General features: G+C 42.2%; 3 protein-coding genes across 4 annotated transcripts; 2 read left to right on the top strand and 1 right to left on the bottom strand.

Moving 5' to 3' along the window:
• Nucleotides 1-587: 587 nt before the first annotated feature.
• rb1 (retinoblastoma 1) lies at nucleotides 588-25379 on the bottom strand. 2 transcript variants are annotated; one of them, XM_083686262.1, is made up of 27 exons: nucleotides 25138-25379; nucleotides 24203-24323; nucleotides 23907-24010; nucleotides 23622-23756; nucleotides 23051-23089; nucleotides 22850-22899; nucleotides 22496-22606; nucleotides 22139-22278; nucleotides 21603-21680; nucleotides 20549-20658; nucleotides 20380-20457; nucleotides 19135-19222; nucleotides 18640-18756; nucleotides 18503-18559; nucleotides 18387-18418; nucleotides 17941-18038; nucleotides 17493-17716; nucleotides 6068-6183; nucleotides 4693-4838; nucleotides 4458-4603; nucleotides 3669-3773; nucleotides 3411-3524; nucleotides 2905-3053; nucleotides 2514-2544; nucleotides 2242-2384; nucleotides 1922-1968; nucleotides 588-1468 (listed from the first exon to the last, which is right to left on the bottom strand). In XM_083686262.1, the coding sequence occupies exons 1-27, from the start codon at nucleotides 25248-25250 to the stop codon at nucleotides 1398-1400; spliced, it is 2763 nt and encodes a 920-aa protein (XP_083542388.1). In that variant the 5' UTR covers nucleotides 25251-25379; the 3' UTR covers nucleotides 588-1397. The 2 variants fall into 2 exon arrangements, with proteins under 2 accessions (XP_083542388.1, XP_083542389.1); XM_083686263.1 differs by having other exon boundaries at nucleotides 17941-18017.
• LOC310816228 (lysophosphatidic acid receptor 6) lies at nucleotides 8335-17076 on the top strand (the record flags this gene model as incomplete). Its single annotated transcript, XM_083686296.1, has 2 exons — nucleotides 8335-8847; nucleotides 16035-17076. The coding sequence occupies exon 2, from the start codon at nucleotides 16084-16086 to the stop codon at nucleotides 17074-17076; it is 993 nt and encodes a 330-aa protein (XP_083542422.1). The 5' UTR covers nucleotides 8335-8847; nucleotides 16035-16083.
• Nucleotides 8845-11284, top strand: LOC310816221 (lysophosphatidic acid receptor 6-like). Its single transcript, XM_083686283.1, has one exon. It carries the CDS (start codon nucleotides 9162-9164, stop codon nucleotides 10269-10271), a length of 1110 nt encoding a protein of 369 aa, XP_083542409.1. The 5' UTR covers nucleotides 8845-9161; the 3' UTR covers nucleotides 10272-11284.
• Nucleotides 25380-26140: the final 761 nt, after the last annotated feature.

Below are 26140 nucleotides of genomic sequence, written 5' to 3'. Positions count from 1 at the left end.
AACGTAGGCATAATATGACCACAAGATGACCAAGGATATAATGACGACTGGAATCCAGGACACCATCCGCAAACATCGCCTGAATGTCCCTGAAGGAATCATTGGTATTGGTTCAATCATGCCCTCCCGAGCCAGGCCATTGCAAGAATGGTTTGAAAGTACTTGAGGAAAGTGGATTATAGAAGACAGTAGGCTAGATGAAGTAGAGCCCTCTGGTGGAGTACTGAGTAGGCATCAATATTGTATGCTTTTCTTTTCAGCATGGCAGTGAAACGCATTTAGACGATACTTTATCATGCAAGCATATATTGTAGCAGTCTATAAAAGGTGAGAATATAGAGTGCCAGTAATGGACACTTGTCAAGTTGTCATGTAGACAGTACAATAACAGATTTGTGTATAGAGAGATGTTTTTACTGAAATGCGTTTTGTTGTGTTATTTTCCATAGAGTTCATTAATCGTGTACAAATAACCATTTTGTAAATGCTGAGTAAAATGACAGTTGTAGGTCCAAGTTAAACACAAACATTCCATGTAAATACAGGCACAATATAGCAAACTTTACCAGGCACTTCACTGGCCAATATTTAAGCAAAAGTAGTTTATTCTTTTTTTTTTTCAGCATTTCTTCAATTAAGTACCAATCATCACCATGTTAAGTTTTGATAACTACCTGGTAATTTCTGTACTGTAAATAAAGTGCTCCTGAGAGTCCCTTTGAACTGCAGAATGTGGCTTTCATGAAACCTAAAATCTAACATTTCAATGTTGCCATTCAAGAGTCAATATGGAGAGGAGAGTTTATGTAATGGTATTGTTATGTACATTAATGTGAAACTATTTAATATCTTTTCTACTTCCAGAGGATAACCGAGTTTCAGGTTGTATAGTTACATAATTTCAAAAACATGTCCTCTGTCAAAAACATACAAGTTCTGAATTATTATGGGGTTATTTCAAGTCAGATTGTCTCAACTGCAAGACAAGAGAGTACAGACAATTTGTCCTCATGTTGCCTCAGCCACACAGACTATTTAAGAAACATACATCAAAGTCAAAACAATAATTTCTTATAAAACAATCTTAAACTAGTGTCCCTCTTAAAACATGGTACTGTAATACTCACTCAATCTTCTATAACAATTTCAATATCAAGGATAAACAAAATATTAAAAGCACTCCTTAAAGCATCCACACTAAATAACAGAAAAACATCTCTGTATTCATAAATTACTCCTCAAAGAGCATTGTTTAAATATAAAAAAACAGGCCAAACTAAACTAAAAACCAAATGTACAGTGAAATTGTTATTCCATTTTTGGAAGGAAGGGAGGATAGTTTCTGGCATGTGAACACTGAAACAGTGCTAGACAAGAATTCAATCCTTCAGTAGAATTCAAGGTTTCTCCTTCTCAAGCTCTGCATCCTCCTTCATCTTCTGTTCTTGCATGCGGGTCCGAGTGGAACCTAGATATGAACAAAGACAAACCATCTTAATGTCATTCACATGTGTATGAATAAATGCTACATCCACAAACAAGACCAAAGTGTCAGACAGACAAAAAAAAACCTGCAGACTAGAGCACTTGACATTATAAAGTCAAAACAACTTTATTGTCCATCTGTTTCAACATAAATGTGTTCTCTGCCCAGCTCTGTTCCCCACCTGTCAACACATACACAGCATTTTGAGAGAAGCATAGGGAAGCTAGTTTGGGGTAAAGGGCCCTATTCCAGGGCACAACGAGACGAGATTGTAACTGACACCAGCAGCCCTTCAGTTGCCAGTTCATTCCCCACTTTTTAATCTCCCGGCCCGGAATATGTACCAGTCACCTTCCGACTACCAGTCCACCTCTCTAATCCCGAGGCTCCCTACTGCCCCCAGTAAGGTATATCCAGAAACCATCTTTTACTTACTCATCTCTGCAAGTTTCTGTATCAATGTAGAATCTCCACCAGGTTTGCTGTTGATAAAAGAGAGGGAGAAGAGATCAGCTTCAACAGAGGAACCTATGCTAACCACTAGCAGCTGAACTACTAGCCAAGTATAACATAGCATGTAAAACTACATTCCTACATTAATATGACAATAATACTAGCATGTTAAGCACCTTCAGACCCTGCATGAGAAAACAGAACTACCAACAGATATCATTTGCTGCAGCAGTGACAAAATCCTATTTCTGGACTAGCTTCAGTTAAGATAAATGTTCACGTAGCAGCAGTCTATTGCGTACCTTCCGTCGGCTTCGTCCTGCCCGTCTACATCAAAGCGTAACCTCTTCAGGGGCTTGGGGGCAGAGCTTACATCCAAACTCCTCTTCAATGACCAATCACTGCTGTTGACCATCTGATTGATCTTCTGAAACTTGTCAGATGTCTTCAGAAGGAATATGACAAAAAGAACACTGTTTTAGTGAACTAGCCAAGGATAGGACAGAACATATTCTTGTTATTTTCTCTACAAGGCAAGAACATTCATTCCTGTGTGAATGAAAGTGGCACATACCCCAAATGATTCCCCGATCGATACCAGGATTCTGTGGAAAACAAGACATGGGATGGGCAAACTTTTTAAAATATAAAATGTATATCGTCTAAATGAATAAGACTATAATTTCCTAATTGAACCCTGCTTATACTTTAGACAAGTACTTATTTTATTGTATTATAGTACTTATTGTAAGTCGCTTTGGATAAAATCGTCTGCTAAATTACTAAAATGTAAATGTACACAAATGCCATGGTCACATCAAAACAGCAGAACGAACACATTCAAATTCTACGTGGTCATGTTTGGAAATAAACAGGCCAGAGACTGAGCTGCACTTTCTCTATATCTGTACATCCCACGAGCAGACACACAGTGTTTCCTGGAGCAAGTCAGTCTCTGTACTGACCTGGTACGTGGGGTCATAACCCCAGGAGACATGCGTGGGCTCTTCAGGGGGGATATGTAGACATTGTTGCTGCCAGGCACACGTAGGGGGGAGTTGGGGAATTTGTAGGGACTGCGGGGAATATGTGGGATTGGGGACAGTGTAGGGGGCTGTGAGAGAGACAGAGAGGAAAGAGTGACTTAACACAATATCATGATCATACTAGCTCAATAGGTAGCTAAGCATCCTGTTGGAAGCAACAGAGTATCAAGTTAGTGTGATTACACAGAACACTTTCTATGCATTATCTTGACCACTAGGGCTACTACTCAATATGACCATAGAACGTGATATCTCAATAATAGCAGAAGGTTTACATTAATGAGACTAAGAGGAATCCCACAGTCTTGCTAATCAGTTTCCAAGAATAGACATTAGAGACATTATATCAGTCTTGTATTGTGTGTATGTGAGAGAGCAGGATCATGTGAGGTAGTTCATGGTGCCTCATGGGAGCGCCGTCTCACCCTGGGAGAGGCATACTGCAGGATGTTAGTCTTCAGCTTCTGCATAAACACCAGGTTATAGAAGACAATGATGGAGTCATACTGCCCTTCCCGGATCAATACATGCTTAAACGTCTGCAAGACAGGGAGAGGAACAGAGAGAGAGAGAGAGAGAGTAAAATGGAAAAAGGTGTTATGCAAGTAGACACCAATCCCATATAGAATAAGTCCAGTCCCACACAATTTCAGGAGAAGGTAGTAGTATTCCTGTGTACTCACTTCCTGGTTGGTGTTGGGCATGTTCTTGTAGGCAGTGACGATGGTTTTGAACCGCAGATCCACATTCTTCACCTTACATATGGCGTACATGGCTGACATCATCAACTATTAAGAAAATAGGTGAATGTGAGGGAGGGATTCATCAATGAAAATGAGTGAATTTGTGTGTACATGCCTTGATAACAAACAGTAAATGATGGTGAATGCAGAAGAAATGGATGCTATAAAAACTTTAATAAAGTTGCCTGTGATTGAGCTAATGTCTTTCTTTCTGACAATGGATTCTGAAAGAAGACTAAGATAAACACGCCAATGTTCCATGTCAATCTACTATGCTCATGGGCTTTGGGAGAGGACAGTGAACTTGAATGGGAGGTAGTAGGGAACAATAGCATTATACATGAATGACAAATATAATAATTACATTCTAATCTAACAATTTAGCTTTCTTGATGTTTCAAAGACCTTCATGAAGCATCAACCACTCCAAACCCCTCATCTGTCAACCCCTAATTTCCATGACTTTCACATGTAATGACTTTGCATGTATTTTGTCCATTTGGAATTGCTTTCATTGACATGATAGCAAGAGTGAATACTTTTAAACTGTCAGTGGGGCATTTATGGCTATTACATTCTGGTAGCCCCAAGTCTCTTGAATAAGGGGGTGACACATCAAGGTTCATACACATTCTGATTGGTTTTTAAATATGCTTAGAATGCACCTAAAAAGTGCATCATGTACGTGTGTGTGTGTGTGTGTGTGTGTGTGCGTGCGTTGCGTGGTACCTGGTCCAGGTGGCGGTCTCTCATCAGCTCGTACTCATGCTGCAGTGTATGCTGAAACAGTGTCCACATGATTGGCTCCAGTTCAGGGTGAGAGGTCAGCAGGTGTGAGTACAGCATCTTCAGCCGCATGTAGGCCAGGCGGTAAACTACAGGAGGGACACAGTAAAACCATTAAACACACCACACACAGCAGCTACTGTGGAACCAGCATCACTACCATCTGCAGGAGTCATACGTTTTTTGTAGAAAAGGCTGAGAGAGTTGGACTTTGGGTGTTTGGGGTTCTGATGGGGGGCCTGGTAGGGAGCCTGGGAGTTGGGTGTGGCTGGAGTTTCAGGAGGCGGCAAGGCACGGTTGCTGGGGCGCACAGGGGAGAGGTATCTGTCAGAGAGAGAAAAATAAGGAAGTACATGTCAGGTTCATATAGAAGTTCAAATGATAGATTAAAATCGGTCGATATCCAAGAACGTTTCAAATGGTTTTCTCTTTCTAAAATCCACTGCCTTGATATCTGTTCTAGTTGGCCAGTGTTCAAGCCCATTAACCCCCACTCCTTCACTGAATTAACATTCCACAATCACTCTGTCAGGGCTGAGCACAACACTGGCAGCTACTTTGTCAGTATGTTGTCTCAATAAGGTACTAAGGGGCTGAAGATAGTATCCAAGGCTTTTAAATCTGAATTCAAATGCACATGATCACACCAATCAAGCCTTCAATAGCTTTAAATAATTTAATTAAACGTCAGTTGTACATAACTCTGACACCTGTGTACCCTCCTAAACCTGGAGGGAACACGACTTCACAGGTCTGTAGCACCAAAGGAAATGCATAAGGACTGACTCCTAACTTTTGTTTACTTTCTAGAATTTACAGAGCAGCAATGGCCAAAGAGAGGATACTGTATCAGCGTAAGGGCACATTTCTCAAAAGGGCAGCAACAGATTGTCTAATCCAGATAAGAGGCACAAAGCTGCAGAGGTTGAGGGGCAGTGGGAGTATCGGTCATAACGTTTCTACTACTACACAACAGCTGACATAACATACAGTTACCTATGAAGTTTCACACTGTCAAAGATAATGAGTAGAGTCATAGAGTTTGCTGTACAAGGTCCGACGCCCTTTTCTTTCACTTCCTCTACACTGTACCAGTCATGCCATTTACGGACAGATGGCAAGTCTATGGACTTTGCATAGAACTACTTGGCACTTCCAGTGAAACAATCCTTAGTCGCCACTCTAAAGGAATTATTACTGTGTAGTACCAAGCATTTTCTTCAATAACAATGTCACATACAATTGAACACACAATATTATTTCCATTAAGGGTGTGTCTACAGCACCTGTCCTGCATTTGGGAAAACTTTGCATTCCACGCCTTTCCCATGCAAATAAACCTTCTAATCCAGGATGCTTCTCTTCGAGAAAGAGCTCTGATTCACTGACTCATGGGACCGTTTAATGGAATCATTACTCTGGCATTATCATACCTATGACTTGTCAGGGCAATAGTCTAATCTGACACACCTGGTATGTACAACTAAACCATCTCTCCAAGGACATCCATAACAGAGAGTGTAAGAGGTGTGACAGTGGTGTATGAGACTCACAGGTCAGCTGCTGTGTGATTGTGCTGGAGGGGCTGGTTGAGGGTGGCTGGAGGCTCAGCCTGCTCCACTGGGCCCTCCTCACGGATCTGTCTCAGCAGCTCAAACAGTGTAGAGTCCTGAGGAGAGACACACATGGAGAAGCATTCATTACACTCAGCAATACAAACCAATCATCGAAAATCAGGGTTATGGAATTATTTCCTATCGGAAATATGGCCTGTGAGCTTGGTTGCCTGTGTACGATGTGGGTGCAGCATTGGTGAGTGAGTTGAGCTGTTGTATGATGTTTTAAACTGTGTGTTTAGTACTCACATCACTCTTATAAATGACACACACTGAGCTCTCCTCTTAGTGTTATAGGGTCCAGCTGTGTCCTCTTCTCTGAGAGGAAAACAACAGGCCTGACTCTGGTTTCTGCTATTCCCGACATGTCAAGAATGCTGTTCTGTCATGGGGTACAACTGCAGGAGAGGAAATAATGTGTCTGACCTTACAGTCCAGCACATTCTATGTGCTCTTACATTTATTAGCCTATTAGATGGCCCTATCTACACCAGAGCTAGCTTAAACTTTGGCCAGGATTCGTGCCCCAATGTTCCTTCCAAAAAGAACAAACAGGAAAACTAAGAACATATTCAGATTTGTATTTTTCTTCTACAAACAGATTTGCTTGCAAAACACCATATGGTTGATGGATTGCACGATGGATTTGCATTTGTAAGATGTAGACTCAGCAATAGTCCTGCCTTTACAGATTCCACCCTGGCACCTACTCCCCACTGAGTTCCTGAGAGCAACTGGACCTATGTCTTGATCAATACAATATCAGCATGCCACTCCAGTCGATGGGACACACATCACTCACCATAGGTGAAGACAATAGTTGTTTGGTTGATGGCATTGTCTGATTAGGTTAGACGTGTTTCTCATTAGAATAACACCCTATAAACTATACATCTGTATGTTATTGGCTTTTTAAAGAAAACATACCAGATCATTTAAAGAAATTGTATTGGTTAATTGTGTGCATTGTCAAAAGTAAGCTATGGAAAACAAGATGCATCATGACAACAAAACTAGATTGTGCCCAGTGACACTGTTTTTAAACAAATCAAAACTGACAAGAAAACAACTTTACCCTGGACAATCCTACAACTTTGAGCATAACCTTACCACTTTTGTGCATGTTTGTCTTCTAAAATGATGTATGTCTTTGTAAAATGCAATTGTGCTAAATGTACATAAATATTACTATAAACAAAAACAAAAACATAAACCAGAGTTGTACTGGTGCTCCTTTCTGTGTTTCCAGCTAATTGTTTCATACTCTGCTGCTGTTTGTACTTAAAATAAAGATTCCTTCTTTATCAAGGACTATTTTTCCTTCCAAATTCCAAAGAATTAACAACTCCTTGTTGCCACTGGTCATGTTGGGTTTGAACTTTGGAGTACACTCGCTCTGCCCTATTGTATCAGATCTTATCTAAAACAGAAAAAGACATGAACACAAACAGAAAAACACAACGCAGTGGCAACTGTAAATGGCTCACCACAATCCCTTAAATGGGTCAGTAGTTTTCCTCACTGTGAAATAGACCAGATACATGCTTTCAGTGTCTATTTGTGAAATTGCATTTGAAGCTTGATCAAAGGTATTCAACGTTAACGCTCACATGCATACCAGCACGTGCATGCACAGACAAGCATGTGCATGCAGAGACAAATCTATATGGTTTGAGGCAAGATGCGGAAGGGGAAGGGTTTTCACTGATTCAGAGTCTGCAGGTTCTGACTTGCTAAAATTGGAACCGCCTCCTTCCTACCATTCTTAGCGGCTCACGCCACTGACTAATAAACAACTCCAAAAAGTACACACAGTCCTTTTACTGAATTAGATACGTAGAGCAAAGTCAAACCATTAACACCAAAATCTCAATATTTGCTTTTTATGGGAACCACTTAGGCAAAAATCAGAGAATGGAGTAATTTGACATTTTGAAAATCAATAAAATCAAAACAATAAAATACTTATCTGATATGACCGATTGTCATGAAACACTGACATGATTCTAGGGGCTCAGAAACACCTCTGAACAATAAGACAGCTGCCATAGGCCATAGAGACTTAACCAGTAGACAGCCACAGCAATGGATGAGTTCTAACTGTTTAAAAACCTTATCTGCCAGGGATATGAGGAGTTTACAAATGTAAACCTTCAAAACAACAACTTCAGCCACACCTGTCTCTGGCCTGAGCCGTGACAGAGGGAATGCATGTGATTACATAAAGCATGCAGTAAATGGGAGGGGCCTTAGGGGATAGTATAGCTACTCCCAGTGTGTAAGCAGTCATGGTGAGCAGTTTGTGGTTGAGCCTGTTAAGACATTGAGCTGGGCAGGCAACTTTGCGAGTAGAGAGGCAGCAGCAGAGCCCTGTCTTCAACACTTTGGTCAGGAGCCCGCACCATGCCCCCAGGGGCTGCAGCAGAACATACAGGAAGAGGGCAGGACCTAGAGGGGCAGCAAAGAGCCTCACTCGCTCACAGACCTGAGGAGAGGCACATGACTCCCTCCTCTCTCACTGGAGCAAGAAAAACGACTGACTCTGAGTCGGGGGAGATTCTTCTCACTCCAGAGAAGCCAACCTTGAAGCTTGCTCACAGAGGACCACAGGACAATAGAAACAGAGTTGGGATCTTAAGATCACTCAATAACTGGATATACAAACCCTCAACGGATTACTTGAGAGGGCTGTCTCATCTCTTTGGATACAAACACAGGTATTAATTGAGTTAAAAGCTTGAGCTTTCAAAATACTAAAATATCTTATGAGACATAAGTTGATGGGGGTGGATGTGTGCCAATTGTTAGCTATCGATAAATGAGAAAGTGAAAGAGAGGGTGTGTAAGAATTGAGTATTTCCAGCTAAAGAAAAGCTAAACTTGATGAAATGGATTACAGTGTACCCCTAGCCCTGACATAAAGGACGTTGCCTTTTGTTTTCTGTTTTTTGGAAATACTTTTTGCTCTGTGCAAGCAACTTTCATCAGCCACTCTGTTCCCCTCCTCCAAACACTCCACCTCTCTCTAAAAATGTATAATAGCACTCTACAGACTGAAGGGATCAATACACTGGGATTGAGCCAAACAAACACAAGCTGCATTAAGAGTGATGGCTTTAAGTACACCCTCTACAGCTCAGTCTTCAGCCTAGTCTTCATAGTTGGGCTGTTCTTCAACATGATTGCCATGTACATCTTTGCCTGTTCACTGAAGCTGCGCAATGAGACCACCACGTACATGATGAATTTAATGGTGTCGGATCTACTCTTTGTCCTCACCCTGCCCTTCCGGATCTTCTACTTCATCAACCAGGACTGGCCCTTCGGCAGAGTGCTCTGCCAGCTCTCGGTCTCACTGTTCTACACCAACATGTACGGCAGCATCCTGTTCCTCACCTGCATCAGTGTGGACCGTTTCTTGGCCATTGTGTACCCATTCCGCTCACAGACGCTGCGCACCAGGCGCAATGCCAAGCTGGCCTGCTGTGCTGTATGGGTGCTGGTTCTGTCTGGCAGCCTGCCCACTGGCTTTCTCCTGGACACCAGCGCTCCCAGAAAACCAACCAACGCAACCAATTCCTCCATCTACTGCTTTGAGAACTACTCCAACACGCAATGGAAGTCAAAGCTGTCCAAGGTGGTGGTGTTCATCGAGACGGTGGGTTTCCTCATCCCCCTGCTGCTCAATGTCTTCTGCTCCACCAAGGTCCTCCTCAAACTGCGCCAACCCCAGGTCATCAGCCGCGGAGGCCAGCTCAACAAGACCAAGATCCTGCGGATGATCATAGTGCATCTGCTCATCTTCTGCTTCTGTTTCATCCCCTATAATGTCAACCTGGTCTTCTATGCCCTGGTCCGCACCAAGCTTCTGAAGGGGTGCTACGTGGAGTCGGTGGTGAGGACCATCTACCCTATCGCCCTCTGCATAGCAGTGACCAACTGCTGCTTTGACCCAGTCATATACTACTTCACCTCTGAGGCCATCCAGAACTCCATCAAACGCAAGTCTATGGCCTTTCGCTACGAGAACAAGCTGAGTGAAGGGCTAAAAAGACTCAACACAGAGCACCATTCACAACAGCCTGAGGACACCAAGAGCCAAAGTGTTTCACAAGTCCACAGTGTGACATTAACAACGTGAGCTATCCCCCAATGAGGCATCAATCTGACATCATATTTCAGTGACTATTGTTGGTGCAACACTCACAATAGGTCTGAGGCAACAGATGGGAGTGGGGTGGTCTGAACCATGGCAACACAAGAATACAGTAAACACGCCCTTGCGTATGTTTGCACTATAACCAACCTCCAATCCACGGGACAGAATGTCTACATCTAGTGACTCAGTTCTGAGTGTTATTCATCGGGCTCTCAAAACATCAAAATAGAGGTGTTGTTGAAGATTAGAGGAAATTATACAGGTGTGGGAGGCACACTGGAGCAAGGTGCTATGTACAGCATATACAAATGTGTGTACTTTAACTGACAACCTTTTGTGACTTGTTTAACAGTGAAACAAATGTCTCTCATGTAAACGAAAACTAGCATAGATTGTTCAATAAGCCAGCCAGCTGAGCAACTCACGTCACATGATGTTAGCTGTGCAAACTTAACAGTGCAAATACATTATTCTAACAATGACTAACAATGTATATTGAGTTCTCATGGTTTTGTAACATACGTAGCAGTCCCATAGAAAGCAATGGGCGGGAGCATGAATCTCAGCTAATCACAATTAACTTTACAATTAACTTTACACGGATGCTTTCTAATATGAAGATCTAAAGACTAGTTCTACGTCCTACAAGACAGGTCGGTCGAAGCTCTGGGTGTTGTGTAGGAAAGACGCCTGTCGTAAGACAATAGATGTTCCCGGCACTTTATAGAGAAACATGTATTATTAACACATTTTTTTTGCAATACTGATGACCCATGGCCTAAAAGTGACATGGCCTAAAAGTGACACAACAGTAACTAATAATGTATATCGAGTTCTCATGGTTTTGAAAACATAAGTGCATATACATTATATCGAAACCGGTGCACTGATGAAAAAGAAAGCACACCTGTACCCATGACCCCATGAACATTGATTTAGATGGAAATATGTATGACATTATTGTGTAATAAACAGTGGATGATGTTATGACATTATTGTGTAATAAACAGTGGATGATGTTATGCATTTTACAAAGTCTATGTCTATTACTGCCTCACAAACATAGTGAAAACGCATATTAATCATACTGACAACCCAGCACACACAGAACCCAACTCAAAATGACTCAGTGTTACACAAAGTACACCTGGCTGGCTAATGTGATGTACACTGAATGTGCCTGGGAGATAATAGGGAATTGATTTATTGTTCATTGATGGAGTTCATGCATGTGTTGAAAATGATAGTAAATGTGTAAATTGCCGCACCAAAAAACAAATCTCTTCTTGAAAACAACAATGAGTTAAAGCTTGTGAGACAAGACTGTGAGTAAGAGTAGGATTAACGTCGATCAAACATTGTTGTGTAAGTACAATAGCTAAGTGACACAAAATGGAACAATGCCAAAGAAACAAAATCTACAGTATGAACACATTTTGGCCCTGCTGAACAACACTGACACATAAGTAATATATCCTGAATGAAACTGACTACAAAGGTGACCAAAGGTGGAACAAAGGTGGAACAAAGGTGACCAAAACCACAAGAAATGCAGTGCAGAGTTTTGAGCTCTTTCTCTTTGAACGGCGTCAACATCTTTTTCATAGATTAGGGTTGGTTCCAACTGCGCACTTCAGTTTAGGCTGGGCAATATTGCCTAAATATCATGTCACAGTATTTAAAAAATGTGACAGTATTTTTTTTCCTTCTAAATATGTTCAATGAATATGTACACTCACCGGCCACTTTATTAGGTACATCTTGCTAGTACTGGGTTGGAACCCCTTTTGTAGCCCATCTGCTTCAAGATTTGACATGTTGTGCGTTCAGAGATGGTCTTCTGCATACCTTGGTTGTAACGAGTGGTTATTTGAGTTACTGTTGCCTTTCTATCATCTCGAACCAGTCTAGCCATTCTCCTCTGACATCAACAAGGCATTTTCGCCGCTCACTGGATATTTTCTCTTTCTTGGACCATTCTCTGTAAACCCTAGAGATGGTTGTGTGTGAAAATCCCAGTAGATCAGCAGTTTCTGAAATACTCAGACCAGCCCGTCTGGCACCAGCAACCATGCCACGTTCAAAGTCACTTATATCACCTTTCTTCCCCATTCTGATGCTCGGTTTGAACTTCAGCAGGTCGTCTTGACCATGTCTACATGCCTAAATGCATTGAGTTGCTGCCATGTGATTGGCTGATTAGATATTTGCGTTACCAAGCAGTTGAACAGGTGTACCTAATAAAGTGGCCGTGACAGATTCCCCTAAACAAGAACTTGTGTCTCTTAACACTATAAGTATAGGCACTCATTACTAACCAAAGTTAGTATGGGATTGATCTAAGTCAGGACTTAATGAATGCTAGAATACCACAATGTATTTTAAAGAGCTACATATTGAATATAACATATTGATCATATTTCAACCTGCAGTCGAATGTGGATTACAGATTGAGGGTCACTTCACTCTTTATTACTGTTTTACTCAAGCCACAACAGTTTTTCTGTCTATTTAGACCTTGTTTTCAATGTACACGAAGAATGGAGGCTGTTTTGAGAGCAAAGGGAGGCCCTACTCAGTATAGTGTTCCTAATAAAGGGAGGCCCTATCCAGTATTAGTAGTGTTCCTAATAAAGGGAGGCCCTACCCAGTATTAGTATAGTGTTCCTAATAAAGGGAGGCCCTACTCAGTATTAGTATAGTGTTCCTAATAAAGGGAGGCCCTACCCAGTATTAGTATAGTGTTCCTAATAAAGGGAGGCCCTACTCAGTATTAGTATAGTGTTCCTAATAAAGGGAGGCCCTACCCAGTATTAGTATAGTGTTCCTAATAAAGGGAGGCCCTACCCAGTATTAGTATAGTGTTGCTAATAAAGGGAGGCTGTGATGTTGAGAACAATACAGGAAGTTAGCACTCAAATGCGTAATGATGTGGTGACAAACCATTTTCTGTGTGTGTGCTGTTACAGAAAATACATTCATAGAATTTTTCAGGTTATACACTTTCATATGACTGATACCACTTGTGTAACTACTGTGATTACATTCTCTCTTGCCACACCTATAAGGTTCTATGGCCATTGTTCTGAGAAGCACTGTATGATTTACCATATGAACAGCGCTGATCTCTGAGGGAGTGGAGGGAGAGAGCAATAATGGGGGGACAGGCACATCCTGCCGATAGGTGTGAAATGTTGAACGGCGATTAATCAATAAGAAAGCCTCCCCATTGTTCATTCTCTCCCGCCCTTTCTCACGTAAGCACAGGCCCATCAGCCGATAGCCTTGGCGGCGCCTGTATTATGTTTAAACTGTATAAAAGACGAACCTGATCATTGTCTCTTTAGACTTGTGCTGAACGGACCCCCGGTTCTACGCTGGGCTGCTGTTACGCTCTTGTCTCTTGTTTGCAAGCAATAAACACCGGACTCAGATATTGTGGCTACTCAGGACTTGTTTCTTGATTCTTACCTCCGAAGAGCTAAAGTACAGAGTGGTAAATCCTAGACTTCCACCACAGTGCGTGTGAATGTTTTGTAATAGCACCAAACATGTGCATATCCTCGTAAAAACAGGCTCACAAAGGCCAGTATCCTACCTGAGCTTTGTTTGAACTCATACAGCACTCTTCACTGAACGTTCATCATCATGTGATCTCAAATTCTTGATGGCTACCAAATTATCATGGCTATTTAGTACTATTTTAAATTGAACATCTACATACTGGACCTTTAAACTTTCATTGTGACCCTTTAGACAGTCACAAATTTGATAGGCCTACCGGTCTGTCACCATAGCCATGATATCTGTTAACCATTCAGAGAAGAGGATGGCATTTGAAGGGAAACTATCTTTTCCTGTCCTGGATATAGTAGACTTTTTTCCTTTCCAGTCTCAATCCCGCTATAACCTAAACTCTTACTCCTGTCTCGATGGAAATGTGAAATCTGCTGTCCTATGTATGAAAAGCTGTTCATTTTACAGATGAGAGCTAACGTTTCAATGGTGTTATCGTGCCTCATGTCCATGTATTCATGTTAAAATGCTGAATAAAACTGTTGCACCACACTATCTGCACGTGTTATGACGAGAGGAGCAAAACAGGTGGCAGACGAGTGAGCACATGCCTCTCAAGGGAAGGTATGTAGACAAGTTTGCATATGGCACCAAATATCAGACAGATAGAGGAGAGGTGAACAATTTCAAAAGAGATCAATACTGGGAGGATGATCAGAGGCTGTGTTTTGGTCACAAATAGCACTCAGAATATTTGAGTGACAGAGCAGGACAGGAAAATAGCTTTATGTGGTCATATTACCAGCAGCTCCAGGATATGACCTTGTAATACCACAATTAACCTTCTATGAGATGCATGGATAGGTTGTCAGGGAGTGGGGACAATGGCGGTGAGGAGTTTATACAGCACCACTATTGATTCAGTGCGACAAGATGACACTGATTGCGTGTGTGTGTGTGTGCATACAGTACGTGTGTGTGCGCGTGAATGAGATCAAAGTGTATGTGGGCGTAAACTGATGAGCAATATTCACTATAGACCCTTCATTCCAAATGGACCACTACCACAGCATATTGAGCACCATTTCAGTTGGGGGATTTAGGCTGGGCAGCAAAAGACACTCTTGAAAACTGTGGAACCATGACTTTGTAAAGACTCTGCGTCATGCAAATGGAATCACAGAATCTTGGTGAGTAATCTCAAATGATGCATCCAAATGCAGTGTCCTTCTTTTCTATTACAATCTTCATAAAACATCAGCCTAACTAAGAGGATCTGCTCATATCCTCGATGTTTGACTAGTTATACAAAAAACGACAATGTTCCATTTATGTGCTAAAAAAATAAGCTAGACAAATCCACACATTTCTGATTTTGAAGCCCGGGAAGTGTCACCTCAGAAAACGTAAATATACTAAGTTTCTTTCAATAGTTTCCTGCATGTGATTGAGAAATTGTATCCTCACCAATCAATATATTGAGAAGTTCATTAAGATGCAGCAATGTAGGATGTTCAAAAAGTTTAACAAAAGTATTTTTCGTCTAAAAGGTAGACACAGGATGAGGCTTGTTCAACAGGTTTATATTGCATCAAGTCTCTGCATTTCAACATAATTCTCTTGCCTGGAGCATCTGCTTACGTCTCTTTCACAGTCGAAATAAACTCCAGGAATTTTACTGCCACTCCTTTTCACAGTAAATCACTGACACAAACTCAGTTATCTATACAGTTAGACCAGGGAAGTGCTTGTTTTCCATTTTACCAAGCTTACCATTTGTTTAGATTAGATTGCCCAATGAAATGCAAATCACCACCAGACAACGAGGAGTAAATTGCTAAATCAATAGTAAACAAATGGGGACCCATTCTCTACAACTCATTGATGGTAATTAAAGCACTCACATTGATTTTACAGAGAGGATTAGCTAGGATTGCAACTTCACATTGGTGATGTGAGGTGTGTGTGTGTGTACTTGGGAGAGTTGACAAGACTACAAACACGGTGGGACCAACTCTCATCCAGCACATCTTGCACACACCACAGCTGTGCCCGCAGTGCTGTCTCCAGGTCAGCACTCTGTCAATATTTAAACTCAATAAAGTAGGAGACATAAAAGTTAATTAAGTCTATACCTGCCGCATGTTTCACTGCTGGGGTAGAGGGTGATAGCTAGAGACCTATGTTTCTCTTTGACCATCACTTCAACCAACGCAATTTCTTCCTTAGACATGTGGCGGACAGAGCAATGAGACAAACTGCGAGACCATAACTAGTCATGGAGATGAGGAACCAGACAGACATGCTGCCCCACCCCTTCTCCCCTCTGCCCAACTGCACTGTGAACACCAGCTACCGCTTCACCTTCTACCAGGTGTCCTACAGTGTCATCTTCCTGGTGGGGTTGGCCAGTAACGGAATAGCTCTGCACAGGCTGTGGCTTTCCCCTCACACCCTCACCAGCACCACCGTCTACATGGCCAACATGTCCGCTGCAGACCTCTTCTTCGTGGTCTCTCTGCCTCTGAGGATCTACTACTACCACCGAAAGGGCCACGCCCACCTCTCTGATCCCAGTGCCCTGACCTCCTGGACCCCCGGGGGTGTCTTCTGCCAGCTGACCTTCACCCTCAAGTACATCAGCCTCTACGGAGGACTCTTCTTCCTGGTGTGCATCGCTGTGGACCGCTACATTGCTGTGGTGCACCTGCTGGTGTCGGCCCCCCGCAGGATGTGTGCTGCACGGCTGGTGAGCGCGGGGATCTGGTGCCTGGTGCTGGGCCTGAGTGTGGCTCTTCCTCTGCTGCGCTCCACTGCAGCCAGTCGTGACCTGCCCTGCCTGCTGGACCCGTCCTCCCAGCGCCAGCGCTCCTTCATCCTGATGGCCCTGGGCCTGGTGCAGGGGGCCTTCCTGCTGCCTACCCTGCTGCTGCTCTTCAGCTACTGCAGCGTGCTGCGTGTTCTCCGCCAGCCCCGACACCGCTCCCGTAGCCAACGCCACAGCCGCCGCCACACCCTCACCGTCATCTACTGGGTTGTGGCCGTCTTCATGCTCTGCTTTGTCCCCTACCACCTCAACCTGCTGGGCTACACCCTCACCCACATGGGCCTGCTGCCCAGCTGTGGTCTGGCCAGGGTCACAAAGGCCCTGCATCCTGTGGTGCCGTCACTGGCCAGCTCCAACTGCTGCCTCAACCCCCTCATCTACTACCTCTCCAGCAGCCTGGTGCACAGGGAGCCTGACAGCAGTGGGGGCAGTGGCAGCCAGTGAGGAGCACCTCTGGGACTGGAGGACTAGCCTCAGAGATCCTTTCCATTCCAGTCCAGTCAGAGTCAGTGACTACTGCACACACATGCCCTAGCACCACTACCTGATGTCTGAGGAAAGTGAGGATTTCATGACACCACAATCCTAACCCAAGACCACAATTTGGACCTCATATTCAGACCTCATATTCTACCTCAATGTAGTAATATCTAAAGGGATGTTGTATTGTGTGTATGTAACTTAAAAATTACATTTAAAGTATCTGGAAGTCCAGAATTTCAATAAAAATCCACCTCGCTCTGACAGCACTGAGCTGCTGATGGAGAGTGAATAATGCCTGGTCTTAGTGTCATGTAAGTAATGTCTCTTGTGTAATGTATGATGAGTAGTTGTGTGTGATGCATTGTGACATCACTGACCCCCCTCCAGGCGAAGGTCTCCATGATGAGGTGTTCGCAGCGCTCCAGGTGTTTGACGATGTCTTTGCTCAGGCTGGGCTCAGCCTTGATGAAGCTCTCAATCACTTTGTAGAAGTCAAACGCAGCCAGCTGGAACACGTCCAAGATCCATGGGAAGCACAGGTCCGTCTCTGCAGAGACACCGCCACCACCATGGCTGTATCCTCCGCTCTTAAAAGAGCTCCCTGGTGGAGGAGAACAGACACAGTGAAATCATAACTGGCATCTTTGTGGCACTGATTATACTCACTACAAATGTCTACAAATGTTATAACTAGGGAAGTTGTTATGGCACACTTTGTAACAGTATACATTTAATTTCAATCCATGCGGCTTAGTTGGGATATAGTGACTAAAGAACGAAAGCATCCGTCATTAGTAAGTGAATGTGGTGACTTCAGGGACTCACCACCATAGGTCGCCATGACGACCTCCAAAGCGCAGGCCAGGAGTGAGGTGTGGAATGTGGAGTCATTGAGGAGTTTGCTGGAATGGAAATCACATGACCTGTCAAGGAAATGAGCAGTACACTCCATAGATGAGCAAACTGCATATACTTTCTACTTGAAATATACAGTACTTTGTATCGCTCTTTTAACATTTTATTGTACGATACAGAAATGACTGGGTGTTAACAAAGTAGTGGTAATTACACAGTTGTAACCTATGTATTACTTGTTTGCTGCTACTTAGTGATTAATTCTATGAATTATTATTACCATTGTTGACAATCACTTAGTAAATACCACATAATTACCAATGGAAACAGTATTGCACAATAAAATGCAACCACTTTATGGTCAGATAACATCATGGTCTAGCCTTTAATGTAGTCCCACTGTAGCCAAAACATACCTGAAGTTCTGTACTGACAACCTCTTTTCCTCCTAGAGGAAAAATGCAAGATTTTATTTCAGAATTCTGATGTGTGAAAATATCAATTTAAATAGGAAAGAGACTAGGTTGTTTACCGATTTAAGCATGGACTCCATGACTCTGTAATACAGCCGGAGACCAAGGGTAAACCTCTGAAAGAAGAGAGAAAAATAAAAAAAGTTGATGAGGTGTGTATGACGAATGTCATATGGGTTTGGTTATTATTTAGTACCTGTTTTCCAAGCCCCACACAGCGTGGCCCTACTGCCTGCCCAAACCTCTGGCTGAACCGCTGTCCCAGACTCTCAACACGCTTTAACACTTCCTCAGTGGGATCCACCGTGCAGTTCTGACAGGGGAAGAGGAAGGCAGCGATTAGAGTAGCATGGAAATGCCCCTAAAAAGATGAGTCTATGATTCAACAGTATTCATTAGGTTCACACAGTGTAACGGCCAAACTACATTGCGCCCGGCACAGCTTCACGTCCGGCTCACAGGGCTGGAGCAGAAGTATATGTTTCAAGTCTATGTTCCTCCATCCGCGGCGCGCATCAGAGTCATCGAGATGAAAACATGACCAGTTGAGTCCCAAAGCCTCTCTCTGGTCTGCCACCTGACGGCACACTGTTGTTACAGGCCTGGTGCAACCCCGATGGGACACTAACATTCCGCTTATGCATTGGGCGCAATGTAGTTTGGCCGTCACACACGAACAAGCTGAGCCTACCTTGAAATACACTGCCAGGTTGGCAGATGGCTGGTCCCCAGAGGAGGTGAGATCAACCCTCAACTGCTGAATGGAGTTCATGGCAGCTCTGACAAGACAAAGGACAAACACATGATCAATACAATGTTAATATTAAAGAGGATCTGAAGCGAAAAATCAACTTGGTCCTGTTGAAAACTGTGTATGTGGCCTATGTAGTAGTCATACTGTATACATCAATTCTAACCCCAAAAAGTACTAAAAAGTGTTAAATAACTTTGGACATAAACCCAGTATTTTCATCGTTCAGTTTTGTTTTTTATGAGAACAGAGCATGATTGGTGGTGAGTTGCGACGTCCCAAGATACCCTGAGAAATGTTGAAGGTTGAGCTTTCGCTGGTATTTTAATTTCAAGAAATGTGCACTAACTAATAAGTAACGCCCCGACAACATACAGCCTACACTGCACAGCACTGAAATAGCTGTCACCACTCATCTTGATTGAGTCGTCTGTCCACTACTATGCGGGCAACTACAACATTAGCAGCAGAGGCTTATGTTGAAAAAATTAATTCAAAAGGACATTTCACAGTTCATTCAAGGTGATTGTGTATTACAGACGTGTCAATGTTAGCTAACACAAGCTCTCTCCCGGTTTATCCATGACCAAATGAGCAATGGAGAAACAGGAGAGTATATGGTATATGTACATAGTGCTGTCCAGAGGGATCTCCAGTGTATGTATTCTTACTTGGATAAATAAATAAATTCTAATTATTGTATTTATTTAATACATTGTTAGTGGATAAAGGTCCCTGCTGTCAGACTTTTAGGGCCTAACCATGGTCTACTAATAAATAAATAAATAAATAAATAAATAAATAAATAGAGTGATTGACGGATCTATTGGGTCTAAACATGCTCTCTCCCTTTCTGTAACAAGCCCACGGAACTCAAGCTCATGGCTGAGATCCATGTGAAAACATCAAAGCAGATCTCACTGTGGTCTTTTAGTGTCATGTGAGCTAGCTAATGCATATAGATATGCATACAGAGTCAATGCACACTCATAACCCCATTCATAGAGATGGGGAGGGTTACGTATTCCCCCATGGTTCCATGAATGGCTTCTTAAGTCAAGGAAGAAGTCTCCATTGTATATAAATGAGTAAACCTATGTCTGTCTCTCCATCGATGGAACATGCTGTTCTAGTCAGGGTTGCAAGTCAGTTCCTGGTGAGGGATGGAGGTCAGAGGGCACTCACCTGACTGGGGTCTGTGGAGGGATGAGAACATGATCCTCCTCAAGTTGGTTCTTCTTGGGCGTCCTCTCCACCAGCATTCTGGGGGGGGGGGGGGGGGCAACAACGATCAAACACCGACCTAGATATACCAATTCTACAACCATGTCCTATAATTTTTGGGACTACTCACAGATCTATTTTTGGAGTGAGAAGCGTCACATCTCTATCCAAGAACAGTCTCCCATCAAAGTCTCTGCTCTGGAGGTAAAGTTCCTCATACTGCTTGCTGATATCAATCGCCTGAAGAGAAAACGAAAGGTTGAGTGCATGCAATAAAATGTTCAATCTAGCTGATAGTCATATTAAACAACATCATTGTGCAAATCCACATGGACGTTTTTTTACTTTAACATTCAAATTCATCATGGTGAATTTGAGTGTCTGACGATGAATCAATTAATATACCCAGGTAAAGATTCATTACCACTGTCAAAGCACACAGCAAACTAACAAAATGATTGATCTAGCTAGCCATCAGCAGAACTAGAATGAAATGCCTATTAAGAGGATGTCACATTTATTGCTCCTTATTACCTGGTTACTAAGGAAGCAACACTGCTATAAAACAAACATTGTTTGTGTGATAGCCTCTTCCACAACTGTGTCGATACAAACCAAATATTAACATCTTGTTTCGTTCACCTTCACACCTGCTCCTGTAATATACTCCGCTGAAACACCACAACTAATGGAGTTTTAATTATTTATTGTACAGTATATGTACACATTTCCTAGGTGCAATCCTTGAAAGACAAACACAACAGTATAACCGCCACCACCATGAACAGCTGTCAGACAAACAATCATGTATAACAAAGATGAGCTTAACAGCCCAGCATCCTCTGATGACTGTCATAGTTGTGACAGAGTGAGACTTGCGAGACCATTCAATGCTTTGGTCTGACACCAATGATTATTGACCTACGTTATATACAGGCTAGAGCCTAACAACTGTCTCTTTCAGTGACGGTTTCAGTTACCAACACAATCCACATTTCTGAGGACATTACTTGGAATAAACATGGCAAGTTATTATGAAAAGCCTTAATGTGTTCTGACTTGCCTCCACATCTATGGTGAGTGCTTAAATCAGCAGATCATGTAGCAAACAAGCTTAGACGGATACATTCATGTCTAGCATCATGGAGACCGAGAGAAATAGCTAATGTGACATGTCCCCATACCTGAGGAAGTTCTTGAGTTCCTGAGAGGCTCATCGAGTCCAGGAAAGCAGTGAAGCTGGTCTGGTACACATTCTTAACCTGTGACACAAGGAAAACAGAGGACCAATGAAGGAAAACAATGAATTCACAAATGTTAACATACAAGTGAAAAGAGTCCCAACATCATCCATGCTGTGTGATGGAAACAACTGGATTTTACTTAAACTTATATTTCATTGCTGTGCCTGTACCTGTGACGTATTTGGTAATTGCAAGTTGTATAGAGTTGAGCGGTTTGTGTTGCTATTCCACTTAAACCACTCAACCCCATACTATGCAATAAGAGATAAATGACTATTGTAGTATGTAACAGCATGTGAAGGACAGCATGTTATTACTACTTCACAAGTATAGGCGCGACTCAATGTAAAGTGTGACACAGAACTGAATAATGTCTCGATGTTCCACTACAAGTAGTGGATTATCAAGTTAATGCTTTGAATTTGGAGCTCATACAATCTGAACATAAGTGAATGCAAACAGAGGAGAGTGTGAACCTCTTCCACACTGCAGTCATTATCCTTGCACAGAGTCTCCAGGAGCTGTAAGTCCACCTCTGGCAACCGGGGCTTGACTTTGTTTTGATTGCGACGAGACGTTCGTGTAGGGGGGCTCTGGGCTGTGTTGATGGCCGATTCTGCGAGCAAGGAATTTAAGGTTAGTGGTATGAAAACAGTTAGACAGTGTTAACATGCGAGTTAACATTAATCATTACTTCAGAAAGTTAAGATACTGGGTAATACTGCTGTCATGATTTGACTTGAGTATATCTACACATTAATACTACCTTTTCGAATGCAAGTAGATGTCTGCATAAAGACTTAAGTCAAATGGTTGAGGAGACTGGGGCTTACGGTAGAGTGGCTGCAGTAGGTTGGGAGGGCAGCGTTTGATGAAGAACTCAAGCACACAGAGCAGCAGCTGAAAGGATATGACCAGGTCATCCTCCATCTGCAGTGCCTTTCCTGCAGACAGCAGAGACACAACGCACGTAAGGAGGAGAACCATAACACTGCTCTGTCTAACAACGTCACAGGAGAAATGTAGCTATGCAGAGAAATACCCTGTTTATTTCAACAGACCTCAGACTAAGCATAGAGATGGAAAGCATAACAAGGCAAGATGGAAATTGTGAGAACCCGTATCTACAAATGTTCTTTCCAGTCTTTCTAGCAGCTATGTTTGCTACTCATCTACTGCAGACTTACCTTTAGCCAATAGGAACATTGTCCAGCAGCTCCGCAAGATCTCTCCCCTCCTTTAACACATAATTGGAACAAACTCAATCATCAACATAGACTATAATCTACTTGTTGATTAGAGAACGCTAGAGACTAGATGCTGTTGATAAGACAGCATTGTTCAGTGGTAGCAGCAATTCATCATATTGGGGAATGCCAGTGACTTACTTGGCTTCAGCATCCTCCACATAAATGTTGCTGCATGTCCTGAAATGAGGTGAAAAATGGTTTTAAATATAGCTGATCACATAAAGTCAGCTGCATTATACAAGAATTCAAATTCATATTGTATATACAATAATGGTTGCTACCAGCATTGTCTTGGATAAATATAACCCTTATTTGAATATGCTAACCAGCATCATACAATTCAGCAGAACAAGAATAAAACTTATTTAGTAAATGTCCATGAGGTGCCAAACCGTAACCACAGTCGTATATGAGCAGTGAAACAGGTCCAGTGAAACTACGCTGCCATCTAAAGGTAAAGAACTAGAACTCCTCACATGGCAAAGATTCATACCAGTGTGATGTTAAAAGTGTGCTTTGGCTACTAACAACTATAGTTTTTATTCCTATTGAAACAAACAGCTAGTTCAGTTCCATGTCTCAAAGCTCAGCACACCATTATTTCAAATCATGTACACACTTAAATCCTTGGTCCCATAAATGTATTGGCATAAAGCATTGGCTGGCTGACCTAAATCTTAGTATAATGTTAAGGTACTCCCCCACTCACTTCTCAAACCTCTGATAGAGTGCCAACGACACATCATACTTCTTCTCCAGTCGAGTCACCGCTGAATTCACCTTGGTGCTGATCGTGTCCAAATTCACATCCATTTTCTTTAGCAGCCCTAGGAACTGCTTCACACTGCACACAAGAGGATAAATGTAAGGGATGAAACTGCCTCACAACGTAAACAAAAGTTGAAAGGAGCTTGTTTGACTGAAAGAGAAAACACCATTATATCAACGTATCCGATGCCAAATTACACTTAAAATCTGCTATGATACTACTTACTTCAGATCCACAGCTTTCTGGACCTGTGTAAAGGTAAAACTGGCAACCTCCAGGTCTGTCACAGCCACAAACAGACAAGCAGCCCAAAGCCTTTTTTGCGTGTCCTGTGTTGGCAGAGAGAAAAGGAAATTACCAAAAACTATTGCCAGAATCTGTGTAATACTAGTCTTTAATACTGTTTACTTCCGTGACCATAAGGTTAATGGTTACTTTTTCATTACCAAAGCAGGCAGTGAGGGTATCACTACATAAAGTGTCTTCTACTCTTGGGTATAATCTAGACAGTGGATACATACAGGAACTTTGTCCATGGACTCCTGAACAGTCTTCCACAGTGTCCATGCGCGATTACACACCACATCTGTCACCTGGAGACTCTTACACAGAGTCACAAATTCAGCATCCTTTTCTTTATGTCTGATGGACCAAAAAGGGGAAATTAGGCATTTGGATTAACAAGAAGGTATATACAGTAATGGCATGATGGCTATATTCTAAATAATGGGTACACAAGATAAGTGAGCAGTTCAAGGATATGTTTGAGTATATAGGTCTACCTAGACATGTGGGACGATCTGTAGGAGGCAATATTTACAGACGATGCTGTAGCATTAGTTAGTATTTATCAATCATTTGTCCATCTGTGACTAAATGAAACTTAGCTATCACATGGACGACACATTCTTACAACACTACAAGGTGGCTACAATAGGCAGTAGCTGATTCAAGTCTGGTGACCATTTAGCAAAGTATAGGGACACAAATCATTGCAGACAATCACCTCCAATGAGTTAATAGTAGTACTAGTTAGCACTTGGGAAGCGTGTGTTCGGCAACTAGCTAGCTGTCTTACGCACTTGTTTAGCTAATTAACAAGTCAAGAGACAGAGCTCTTGAGTCCCCATGTCATTGTTGGCTGGTTAGCTTATTTGTTTTTATTCGGTTGCAATTGAACCCGACAATGACATGCTAGGAGGTAACTAAGTAGACAAACTTGAAAAAGGACCTAGCTAACCAGGTTGCTAGCTAGCTAGCTTGGACGTGTTTCCAGCTGTCCTTGTTTTCTTTGGGGGTTGTTGATGATAGCTAGCTAATACAAGTTGGTTAGCTAGCTAGCTTGTAAACTAACAATCATTCATTTGAGGAGTTAATAGTAGTAGTATTTTACGTAGTTGCTTTTTCTAAATTGTCTCAGCACGTCGTATTATCATGACGGAGAGGGACAGCTTACTTTTCAATTGATAAATCTGGGTTCTCCTTCTTGTCCGGGGAGGCACTTTTGATACTGGACTTTATTTCCTTGTTGTTCTGAGCTGCTCCAGAGCTGCGTTTTTTAGGAGGCATCTTGATGGTTATCAAAATATTAAAAATAAGAGTGATTGAGTAAAACTTATCCGTTTTCTATCCAATACCCTACACGATTTTAGTTAGCTAACGTTAGCTACTTCGTTTAAATCCCGGTCCCGTACAAAACCCGGTTTTGACTTGTCAGCTTCCTCTTCAGATTCACAGCAGATGGAAACCGCGGGAAAAATGCCACGCAATATCCGCAAGACATTATCCCGCCATTCGTATTTGCCGCGAAAGCTAAGCTGTTGTAGACATACATTTAGCACTAGTATAATGTTCAATTACATTAGCTTTCAACATACGGTCTGGGAGGTAGGTAACATACGGTCATAGTGCTATCAGTGGACTCAGGGGCGAGGGTTTCATTAAGCATGGGTGGGACATGTCCCACTCACTTTTTGAAAATGGCACCCCACCCCACCCACTTTTTAACCACGAGCTTGCATTTAAAAGCCAAATTATACGATATAGCCTATGGACCTTGCCTGTAGAAGGACCAGCATCATACCTGAGAAGAAACAATTTACAGAATATGTTCAAATTATAATTACAAATTATTTGTAATGAAAAGATGCCACACAATATGCACTACTTCATTGATAGTTGACTTACCTGCTCTAGTGCCATTTTTTATCAATATATAGAACTCTGTCTTTCATGTCTTGATACATTTTGTTTCAGTTTTTTTTTTTTTATTGTTTTTGCTGTCCTCTTAACTGACCTGCTAGAAGTGCCATGAGTCTGTGGGTCTGGGCTCTCAATTGAAAAAAAAAAAAAAAATCTATTCTAACTTTTAAATAGAATTGTCTCAACATAAGCCATATATTTTATTTTTTATTCCAAAAGCACATCTGTGTAGATAACCTTTCTTGAGTGCCAAGCCA

The sequence above is a fragment of the Argentina silus genome (assembly GCF_951799395.1).
Source record: "Argentina silus genome assembly, chromosome: 2".
Lineage (NCBI taxonomy): Eukaryota > Metazoa > Chordata > Actinopteri > Argentiniformes > Argentinidae > Argentina > Argentina silus.
The sequence above is the reverse complement of the archived record's forward strand: the minus strand, read 5'-3'. Positions and strand labels throughout refer to the sequence as shown.